The 12,228-nt window shown below is 37.5% G+C and overlaps 1 protein-coding gene across 1 annotated transcript in view; it reads left to right on the top strand.

Annotated features, from left to right (window-relative positions):
• The first annotated feature begins 994 nt into the window (after window positions 1–994).
• The window catches only part of LOC116510318 (ankyrin repeat and KH domain-containing protein 1-like), a 124,520-nt gene continuing 113,286 nt past the window's right edge, over window positions 995–12,228 (top strand). Inside the window, 1 exon segment of the mRNA XM_032219815.1 lies at window positions 995–1,297. Within this exon segment, the coding sequence (XP_032075706.1) occupies window positions 995–1,297 (303 nt within the window).

The raw sequence follows: 12,228 nt of genomic DNA, 5'->3' as shown, positions 1-12,228 counted from the left end.
TTGTGCTATTCCATCTCAAGTTATTTTCCTGGCACAATACTGGTTTATGAATCCAGGTTTTGACTGCACACTTAAGCTTTAGGCAGTAGAATTATGAAACGTGAGTAATGACCTCCCATCTAACTAATCACAAAGCGAGCACGGTTGAAACTTTGAAAAGGTCAAACGGAATCCTTTACAATTTTGTGCTAACACAATTACTGATTGAATGGGCATATCACACTAAGCCATGGTTGCTTAATTATAGTTCGTTGAGAAAATCAAGTAGAGTGTTTCGAACAGTAGCCATCAAATCAGACCTCGGGTTCACTTTCCAAATCATTTTTTGCCCAATCGCTCTTTTGCTAAGGAATGGTTTGAAGTGGAATGCAAAGACAGGCTTGTATATACTACAATTAACAGACACACGCTCTTTCCTATACTGACACTATTTTTTTTTTTAAAGCGGGGGAGTTTGATTTCTCCGGTCGAACATTTTAGTGGAGAGAGAGGAAATTGGAAAAGAAAGAAAGCATACACCAATCGGACACCGCCAAGAAGAGAAGGCTATGATTGATGTTTATTCTGTTTAATCAAGCTTAAAGGTATTTCGAAATACCGTTGTCTTAGCCACTCAGATAACAAAATTTGGAGGCTAGAAATTGATTGACATAGCAGCTATCTAATAATATCGAAGCAGTTTCAGGAAGCGAGCTTGCAGGACTTAACTGGTGGGCGGGCAGTCTAAACCGCCTCAGCGTGTACTCTCATAGTATCTTGCTGGTGGGAGGGTGAAGGAGCGCGTGACGAGACTCTAGAGTGACAACGATTGTATCCAATGAGGCTGGAAGCATCGGGCGAATGTGACCAATGGAAAAAGCGAACTGGGTTGGCGAGGGCAGCGCGGTGACTGTGGGTTAGATAGGGTGTGAGAAGTTAGTGGCGCTGCTGCTGTGAGGGGACGGAGACGGCGTTCCCCCCCCCCTCCCACGGCTGAAGCTTGGATCAACGCGCGATGCTTACGGACGGCACAGCCGCCCCGACTCCCACCGGCGATGAGGAAATAGACTCGGTGACGCCCCGTGGTGCCCCGGCCGCCATCGTTGAGGCCTCCACGGCCGGGCCTAACCCGTTGGGGTTGCGGGCCGTGCGCCTCTTCGGAGAGGCTGGGCCCTGTGGGCCGATAGGCTCGGCAACAACTTCGGGAGAGGCCGGGGCTGCTGCCGCCGCTGCCGCCCTCGACTTTAAACTGGCGGCCGCTGTCCTGAGAAGTGGGGGCGGCGGTGGATCTGGCAGCGACGAGGACGAAGTGTCTGAGGTGAGAGAGGCCTTCGCTCCCGCCAGGCTATCCGCGAAGGATGGTCTCCGTCTCGAACGGAGCTCCCTGCCGCGCTGGGTGCCAACCCCGCCCGTAAAGCTCCGGGATCCTTTCTGCAGGCCCTTCTTGGTCGCATAAAGGAGGGTGGAGACCCAACCAGCCGCCCCAACACCCAAATTGGCGTCCGGTTGCCTCTCCGATTTTAATAGGAGGAGGGCCGAGGCCTGCTTTTCTTTTTCTTGATTCATTGTGTAAAGGGAGAGCAACTAGAGACGAGCCTTGCTCGCTCCTTATTAGCCCGCCTCTCTCGCCTTACCTGTTCAGGTCTCGATGATGGCGGAAGCGATCTTCGCTTTCTGCAGAATCTTCTTTCCCGCGCCTGTAAGGGTTTTTATTGTGGAAAGTTGTGCTAATTGCTTTTTCGAAGCTGCCGAGAGATCTGTGAGGGTAATAAAACGACCTTTTTGTGTTGGTTTTAACGTGTAAATTTAATTCAGATCCCTTTGACTGGAATTGTATTTATCTTGATAGTTTTGTGTGTGCTTAGATGCAACTGAGGATTCCTTCTCAGTGTATGAGTCCTCAATTTCATCTCATAGATAAAAGTCTAAGCTACATGTATTTATTTTAAGCATGCCAGAAAATTCAGATAGATGATAGTCTGATCTGGATATTCATATGGCTTCTCACATTCAAATTGAAATGTGCCTAACTAGATATGTAGGAGCATCATTTACAGTAGTTTGCACATAATCGTGTGGTTTATTTCCTGAAATAAATAATTGCTTTCAGGTATGTGGGGGGAGAAACAACAGGTACTATTTTCACCCTGGATATCATTTTTAAGGAGGTATGTTTATTGTAATGGATAATGTATTTATTGTAATTTGTTGCATTATTTACTTTTTATTTGTAGCTTCACTTATGAAGATATTACAAAATCTTTTAAAAGATTACAGAATAATAGTGATCTTAAATAGAAGTTATGAAGGCATTTATGTGTAGTACAGAGGATGCCATTAAAATTAAAAATTAATTGCAAATATTTGTTGCAAAATTTAGATCTGTTTCCCAAAAGGATTTAGATAGGTTAGCAATAATACATTTAAAGAAAAGGATTACAGATAGTCCTTGATTTACAACCATTCATTTAATGACCATTAAAGTTACAGTCGCACTGAAAAAAGTGATTTATGACCGTTTTTTACCCTTAACAACTGTTGCAGTATCCCCATGGCTATGGGATCAAAATTTGGATGCTTGGTAGCTGCTTCACATCTATGACATTTGCAGTGTCTCAGGGTCATGATTTTGCAACCTTCTGACAAGCAAAGCCACCCAGAATGGAGAATTTACTTAATCTGTCTTGCTTAGCAACAGAAATTTTGGACTCAATTGTGGTTGTAAGTCAAGGATTTTCTATAATTCATTGTTCTCCAATCTAATGTTTTTCAGAATTATTAAACTCTCATAAATCCCCCTGTAATAGATTTTAGGAATTTTTGCACACATGGATGGCACTAGATTGGGCAAGATTTAATTCATTGGTGCTAGCGCTTATTGACCAAGTGTGATTGGACACACAAGAAATTTGTCTCTGGTGCATATACTCTGTGCTTATTATGCATAATTGAGTACAAATTCTCAATTCCATCCATATGAAACAGAAAAAATAGTTGCAGAAAGTCAAGAATATTATTACATGGCTTTCTACTTGATTTTTTATATGGAGATTGATGCTAATTTGATGGCCAGATTATTAAAGCTAACAAGATCTTGGTTTAAGTTCTCTGATTTTTATAAACAACATTTCTTTAAACATTTGTCTTTTGAAGGGAATCTTCTCAGCAGCCTGGTGTTGGGTCCGTATACAGTTTGATATGACAGTTAAAGAGAAATGATTATTAAAATATAGGTTATGTATATTCAATTTACATGGAAGTAGTAAGTTGCTATGGCTGTAATATTTTGAAACAGTCTGCAGAAAAAGAGCATTGAAACCCAACTTTAGTTTCTATATAAAAATGTAGATTTCAGTTACTTATTTCGGACCCATACCTTCACCTGATACACCAGCCAACATAATGAGTAACTGGTAAACTAGCTGTTTGTAGTTTGCTATATTAGATGATACAGTACCCACTTTACCTATGGTTGCATGAATCAGTCTGGGTTGGTCTTGCACATTGTACTCTCACTGAAGTAATAGAATTTTAGGATTGGAAGGGACCTTAGAAGTCATCTGGTCCAATCCCCTGCCCATTGTGGAACTCTGACCATCCCAAACAAATGGCATTCAGTCTTTTCTTTGAAATCTCTAGTGATGGAGCACTACAGTTTAAGGAGGAGGGTGTTCCATTGCTTAATAGCTCTCACAATTAAGAAATTCCTCATTTCAGGTTTGGATCCCTTACTGTAAAGCTGCCACCCATTGGAAGCTCTTCTTACCCTTGGTTGCTCTGAAGAATACATCAACACACTCTTCCCTGTGTCATTTCTTCATATGTATTGGAAGACTACTGTCTTATTCCCTATTACTCTTCTCCTTTTAAGCTAAACATATCACATTCCTTTAACCGTTTTTCATTTAGCCTCCAAGCCTCTTACCATCTTTATTACTTTTCTTTGCACTCTCCAGTTTCTCAGCATCCTTTTTGTCCTAGTGACTGGGACTCCACACCATACAGTCATACTATCAATTCTTATCATTTTGTCATTATACCTCTTGGTATAGCCTAAAAGTGCATGCTATTTTGGCGACTGCAGTACATTGCTGTTCATGCTAAGATGAGAAAAATACATGGGTGAGGGGTGTAGATAATTGCAGGAAGAAAGTTAATTGAATTCTTACTGTTCCCTTTCTATTCTTAAAATCACTTCACGTTGCATTTCATGGGGTGGTTCTCTGTTTAAAAGAAGATTGCAACTGAGATCTGCCACATCACCCACAAAGTGGAGTTTTTTTTAAAGGGAACACTAAGGAAAAATCAAGTTTTTTTCTGCCAATTATCTACCTTTTTTCTCTGCTCCCCTCCCCCCCCAATCTGATTTCAGAGCTAGATTCAAGCTGGGAGGAAAAGATTAGGAAACAGTAAGTGAGGGAGGCTAGGATTTACTCACCATATCACTATGAAATTGATCCACTATTAAATATGTAATTGTACACAATTGTTTAAATTTCACTACCCTAGGTTTACTGCCGCCATATTTGTATAATAGAACATTCAGAGTTCTCTGAATGCATTTAGAAACCATTTATTCAATTGTTTGATGCATTTTTCAATAACATGATTTAGCAAAATAATTATTGGATAATTGGATTTGTGCTAGATGAATTCAAATTCTAAATACCAAATAACCAAACCATTTATAAACACAACGAATGTAAATGTAATCTGTGATCAGTACTTGTCAAATCTTATCTTTTCTTGAAACAATCAGTAGATCTTTACAAATGCAATTACAGTAGTTCCTTATTTTTTCTTAATACCTATTATTAAATAGTTTTGTTATAACAATATTTCCATTTCACTTTGGTAGTAGCTGCATCTGAGCCAGATTGGTGGCTCAGGCTAAGGCATCAGTCTAGTAACCTGGAGATCATAAGTTCTAGTCCTGCCTTAAGCATGAAGCCAACTAGTTAACCTTTGGCCAGTCATTTTCTTTCAGCCCTAGGAAGGAGGAAATGGCAAACCAGAAAAATCTTGGCAAGAAAACTGCAGCAAGTTGTAAAGGGAGTATCTGAAAATTTGAGAACTTTCAATTTTTACGACAACAGAGATAGAAAAGTGATCAGTATTAGCTTATGAGTCAGTAGTAAGCCAAGGATCTGAATTTACTAGCAGTGGTATGAAGTGGCTTGCAATATTTTCTGATTTTCACATTCTTATGAATGGCAACAACCCTTCCCCCCCCCAAAATAAGCAAAATCTGCTTTTTTTGCATAGCAGAACTATATGCTTTAGCACAGAAATGAAGTTCCTTGGTTCAGAATTCATATATATTTTATTAAATCAAGCCAAATTATGCATTTTATTGTTTCTGCATATGCTATATGATCCTTACAAATAATTCCAGTGTAGGGATATAGTTAACTTTTTTAAAATAAAATGTTTTAAAAGCTACCATTCAAAAAAATCCAGTAAAAACACTAAAATGTTTTACCCATAAATTCCTTAAGTATCTAAAACAAGGCAACAGTGCCAACAAAAAGTGCAGAATTTAATTAAGCTTAGGTGAACAGATACACAGAATAAGAAGGGAAATTCATAGTTAGGTATGCCTATTGAGATGCCCTTTCTCATATTGCTAATATAGTGAATTGATTGTCAGATATGATTCTTTCAAGAAGGCATCATCATTAAATCCTTTAAGTGATGAGCAGGTGTCTCAGAGAGCAGGTGCTCCATCAAATGTTCCTAAATACTGTATTTGTATATCATCCTGAAATTAAAGTAGCGGCTAACTAAAAGCCTATGGAAACCCTTTAGAATTAGTATGACATGACTGATATGGGTGAGCATAGCATTTGTATATTTTGTGTAAGCTATAACTTCTGGAATAGCTTGATTTGGTCTTGAAGCTTTGAATGTATTAGTGTGGTCAAGTTATTCTTGGTCAACAAAGGCCAATATTGGAGTGGAAGGAAGCACTCCATATTATGATAAGGAGTGATATGTGATATCATATCACAAGCCTAAAATCTGCCCCTGTAGTAAAACACAATACTTTGTCTCTTCATAAATGACAATAATTGCAGAATTCTTGGGCAGTAATTTAATAAGGCTGGAAATAGGATTTGAATTTACAAAATTATTTTTAGCTTTTTTTTTTTTGTAGTCAACCTATACTAGTCGGGGACTTGAAAGGTGAAATTACTATTTTTACAGTCATGCTTTAATATAGTTTTAGCATCTAATGGCAAATGCTAGTCCATCTCCTTGAAATATCAATAAGATGACATAGTAGAATTATTTACAAAAATGTAAAAAGAGTTTTAACAAATCTGTACTGTTCAAGATTTGTCTCTAAAATCTTAAAAAAGAGTACTGCCAAGCTAATCAAAAAGTTAATTTATATAAGTGTATTGGAAATGATATAATGAAACTTAATTTTAGTGTTATGGGTGCTTGGATTGCTCTGATCAGTGACAAATTAAAGTCAACTCCACTTCCTAGCAAGCCTCATATCAAAGATGCAATCAGAGCTATATAAATATTTATACATAAAGGGCACGGCAATAGAATATGAGCTGCCCATTCCACCTTTACTCAGAAAGGCAGATATATACAGGACAACAAAGGGACCCTATTATATTAGCTTGTTAATAGTATTGAAAGAAAAACATCTACTTGGGCCAATGTAAAGACCCACCTATATTTCAGCTCTATAACACTAAAGAGATAGGAAGAGATACTTTTGTGGGCACTTCTACATAGGAGAGATTGGAAATTAAATGTTTCCAATTAGGTATTTTTATTTAGCTTTTTCAGACAAAAGCAAAGACAAATATAGGGGAAATCTGATAAGCTAGAAGCTGGTTTTGCAGTGTCTTTTTACACATATAAACTCATTAACAAAATAATCTTACTGTAGCAAAGATAAGTTTCATTCATGAATTGATAATGAATCAAAATCTCAACTGAAATTATAACACAAGAATAGACCATAGAATCATGATGGCGAACCTATGGCCATGTGTGCCACAGGTGGCACACGGAGCTATTTCTGCAGGCACATGAGGCGTTGCCTTGTAAGCTCCAGCGCGCATGCGTGCACTGGCCAGCTGATTTTTTGACATTTTTCGCCCTCCAGAGGCTTCCCTGAAATCTCTAGAGGGTGAAAATCCACCCAACATGCAAACTGGAAGTTTGGGAACAGACTTCTGGTTTGCGCGTTGGGCTGTTTTTCACCTTCTGGAAGCTTCAGGGAAGCCGCCTGAAGCCTCCAGAGGGAGAAAAACGGCCCAAACACTCAGAAAGTGTTTCTGAACTATGTCAGTATTGTTTTTGAAGTAAAAACATGTCAGTTGCTTTTCAGTTTTCTTAAGAATTATGTGCATTAAAGAGGTGATTTAGTCCAATGTTCTATGGCAGTGATGGTGAACTTTTTTTGCCTCAGGTGCCAAAAGCTCACATGTGTGCTATTGCGTGCACATGCGTGCCCACCCCATAATTTAATTTAATTTAATTCTTAAGAAACACTGTAAAGCAGCTGACATGTTTTTACTTCAAAAACAATACTGACATAGTTCAGAAACAAACACTTTCTGAGTACCTCATACAGAGTATTTTGTCTATGTCTTCCCAGGTGTTGAGGTTGAGAAGGCAGCCACCAAGTATTTCAATAATCCTATTCATAATTTCCCATCCTTTTCTCATTTTTTTTAAAAAACATGACTTAAGATTTTTATAGTTCTTTAGAAATACATTAAGTGTAATTAACCCAAGTACCTAGGGAGTTTTTTCTCAAGACAACAGATTTTTCTGGAGGATTACATCATCCTATGCCATGGTGTGTAGTGATCTGCCAGGAAGCTTGGGGATGTACTTTGCCAGATCAGCAAATCTTATGATCAATGCAATTGTATAAAATTAAATGCATTTATTCTTTTTTGAGTAGCCATTGCTTTAGACAGATTTCTTCCACTGGCTCTAAAAATTACACTTAGCTTTCAGATATTATTGTACAGCTGATGAACAACTAGCAGATATTTCTTTAAGGAGGTTATGCCAATTTCCTCTAGCTTTTCTCCAGATATGAAAACAAAACCAGATTTATTAAACTTACCACATGCTATATATGAATTTTCATATGTGAGATGCATTTTCCAGATAGATGCTGAAAATTAAACATTGATTAAAATATCTTGGCAATATCAATTTGAAATTTATTAAAACCTAAAAAAGTTTGAACAGAAAATAGGGCAGAATTATAATAATACATTAAATTTGTATGCTACCTGACATTGAGTCTGGATGGCTCACAACAATCCAACAAAGAAATAAAAATCAGTAAAGAATAGATAACAAAAAAACCCAGTAAAGAATAGATAACACAGGCAGTATGAAAGGGGTCCACCTCTTCAAAGACCTGAGTGAAAAGCCAGTTCTTTACAGGTCTTCTAAATGACAAGGCATCACATGACCACAACAGACTTATGACCTCAGTTCAGTGGTGGTCATTATGCAAATCACCCAAGATTGTTAAGCAAGACATCCTGTCACTTTGCACTTTTACTACTGACTTCATTGCCATTGTTTATCAGAAGCTGGCAATCATGTGCACAAAAATTAATTGTGACTGGAACAGTACAATGGTTGTATATGTCACTAGTGGCGAAGCACACGAATTTGGTTCTTGTGACTGCAGGGACATTGTGATAATCATTAAGTGCAAGGACTGGTCATAAAGTTTTTCAGTACTATTGTAATTTAAACAGTTAATCACAATTATTACGTGAGGACTACCTGTATCCTCAGGTCTGGATGGCCTATCCCCGTGATGGCGAGTCTATGGCATGCATGCCACAGGTGGCATGCGGAACCATATGTTAGGGCACTTGAAGCGTTGCCTTATCAGCTCCAGGGCACATGTGTGTGCTGGCCAGCTGACTTTGGCCACCTTTTAAGGCTGTTTTTCACACCAAAAGCACGAATAACCGGTCCTATGGGCAAACCGGAAGTTCGGGAATGGAAATAAATACTTATATTGTATACGTTGCTCACTATTTTTGAAAACAATACATGTTTTGGATATGAAAGATGTTCTCCAATGGCACAAAGAATACTTCCATGTTAGCACTAAATTGTGCCTCAAATTCTTCCCATGTCAGTTCAAACTTCACATTTCTTTATTAAAGTAATTAATAAACAAATCCTAATTAACTCATATCTAGTCTTCCCTTTTCTTGATAAAACAAGGAAAAAGTAAAGGGACATAATAAGCTTGTCAGAACATAAGAGTACTGGACTCATAGAGAATTTTGTTCTTCATAAAAATGTAAATACTTGTATTCACATTTTGTAGTTGTTAGAAAGTTGGGTAAAGAATAGAGGTTTTTCCATGCTTAATGTGGGTTCTAGATTTCTGAACGAATAAAGCAACTTTATCCCAGCTTGCAGCCCACTTAAAATCTGTCTTCACAGGGATCTGGCTATGTGAAGGTCACAAAGTTTGGCTTTATAAACATGGCACCGTCGAGTACCAAAAAGTACTATAAAAATCTTTTTTATAGTCCATAGTCATAAGGCATGAATGTTTCTTATAACTTTAACTTCAGGAGAAGAATGTCTATCGAGATTCTCCGTCATCAAGATCATGGTTGTCCCAAAGGTGCTTTTTTTCAAGAGGCAATTGGACTTTCTGGTTTTTCTTTGAAGACGTTTTGCTTCTCATCCAAGAAGCTGAAGAAGTCCAGTTGCCTCTTCAAAAAAGCACCTTTGGTTCAAGAGAAGAAGTTAGGACATGCAGAGTTTGTATTAATGCATTTAGGTTTATGTCCTACCTTTCGCTCTAGAATAGAAAATGGTATATACGGTAATCCAAGTTTATCCTTATCAGAAGACTCCCATAAAATAAGTACAATTAAATTCTCATGGAATAGCAGACATGAGTAAAGGCTTGTTCTACATTGACTTGTTGTACATTTGTTTAGAAGCATAAATTGCCAGGAAAGATCAATGTGTATGCAGGAATTTTTCCCCTAAGGAAAATTGGATTAACATTCACAGATGGAATATTCTTGAAAAATTGTTCTACACAGGACAAAAGACCATTACTGGCCAACCAAATGCCTTGGAAAAATGGCATAAGCATGACATTATTCTAATATCTTCCCAATATCTTCATATCAGGTAGAATTTATTTTATGGAATTATTGGGTTCTATAAAAAATAAAATCCTTAAAATAAATTAAATTAAAAATTAAATGTTTGGTGAAATGTTTCTTTTGACCATTTTCCTGAATTTTTGGGGAGTACAGTCAATAGATTTTGCAAGAGAAGTGAGAAGGATTTTTTCCATATGTCAGATAGATAAAACTTCAATATTCAAAATTCAAAAGATAAAATCTTCAAAGAGGCTTCTCCTGGTGACTTAAGTAACTAGACAGGTTCATCCTGAAAGAAACAAGCAGTTTGGGGTTTTACAGATCAACAGAAGAGCCTTAAATTGTGACAAGTAAACAAATGGCAACTAATACAACTCTTTTAGTATAGGCATTGTATGATTTTATGAACTTCCCATAATATTTGAAATAGGTATTATCAAAAACAGAATAGCCTTTTGCACCAGAGTTATTTTGTTATAGGATTGTTGTGGTGGTGGTGGTGGTGTAGGGCAAAGTTTGGGCTTAAACAGTAATGATAAGAGTAGCAAAATATGTATGTTTCTATTGTTTTTACAGATTTCTTTCCTGTAGCCCTTTACAGATAACCAGTCTCTTTATAGATATACTCATTTATATCCACTTCACAGATACGACCACATACATCTGCTCAGGATTAGAAATCAGTTGGACATAACTAGAAGTTTATAGAGTGGCACCTTGAAATCTCAGGATTCCTCTGAGCTTGTAGAACCTGCATAAATACGTTAGATCCTTATACTACAAAAGCTCTGCCATCTATGCACTGGACCTATGGCTAGGGTTGGTATAGTTAGCTGGATATGAGAAGTGAACAATATCTGCTAACCTTGAATTTCTTGTTTTTGAGGTAAATTTTTAAGGTGGTGGAGAATTAACTGACAGAATCTTGCAACTACCCTGAACTGAAAGTGATTCCTTCCAAGCATGATTATTATCAGAATTGTTTTAAGTAAGATTTACTGAAAAGAAAGAGACGTGGTTCAGAAATTCCAGGCATTAAATGAACAATTTCTCATTTAAAGCTAGTATATCTCCACATTTGGGCAGAAAAATTTGCTTTTTTTAAAAAAAAAACAGCCTTCCTTTGTTCCAGCAAGGAATAAGTATTAAATTTGCACCTGGCTGTTTTTCATAACAGTCTCATGACTGTTAATTCTTATAGCATCTTATCCCTCAAGCTTTCTTCCTCCCCTTCTTAGGGTCTGGAAAGTCTGTATTTCCATACTTCAGGAAAAATCTACAGTTAGACTATAACATCAACTACAAATAATCATTAGAGGAAATTGATCATCTAAATGGATGGAGAGAGTATGGTCTGAGTAGATTATTCAATTCTGTTTCAGCCTATATGTCCTTCTGACAGTTTCACTTTTATCTTTGGCCAACTTTCAGATAGTAATGGAGGAAAAGCAATTGAACCTGTGTTTCCTACCTCCCATGCATTAAATCACTGAGACAGGAAATCCCTGTTAGGCATCCTCAGATGTACGAAGTAAAGAAGATGACCTTGATGGAAATATTCAGGAGATGCTGCCTAGGAACAAAGAGCTAGAGCACTCTCTAAGCCCAGAGTAGTCAGATAACATACGGAAGAGACTCAGACAGATGCTGCCCTAATTCATTGAACTATATTGATGTCAGCCCACTAAATGAGACAGATTAAAGTTCAACTCCACCTTTGAAAGTACATTTATTGAAATTGATTATTATAACCATCGTACAAGTCTGGTTGTCCAATACAACTGCCTCCTTTTGTAGGGATCCTTTGCCTAACTTCAGCTGGTGTGAGAATTATAACACTTCTAGAACTGGGAGATGCTGGAGATCTGTATGTAGCTGGATTGTTATAGCTTGTTCTGCATGGTAACTCCTTTGATGATGCTGAAAAGTTACAATTGCTATTGAATGGAACAGGCAAGCTCCGAATGGATGAACCCCTCCATTACAGAATAATTGCTATTTTGTGATTACTGGAGTCAGTGATTCCAATTCAAAGTACTGGTCATTACTCATAAAGCCTTACAAGATTAGGTAGCAAGGATGAGCTTGTTGAAAATGTTTC

Source organism: Thamnophis elegans, chromosome 6 (genome assembly GCF_009769535.1).
Source record: "Thamnophis elegans isolate rThaEle1 chromosome 6, rThaEle1.pri, whole genome shotgun sequence".
Taxonomy (NCBI): Eukaryota; Metazoa; Chordata; class Lepidosauria; order Squamata; family Colubridae; genus Thamnophis; species Thamnophis elegans.
Note: the sequence above shows the minus strand (reverse complement) of the source record. Positions and strands in the feature narration are given on the sequence as shown.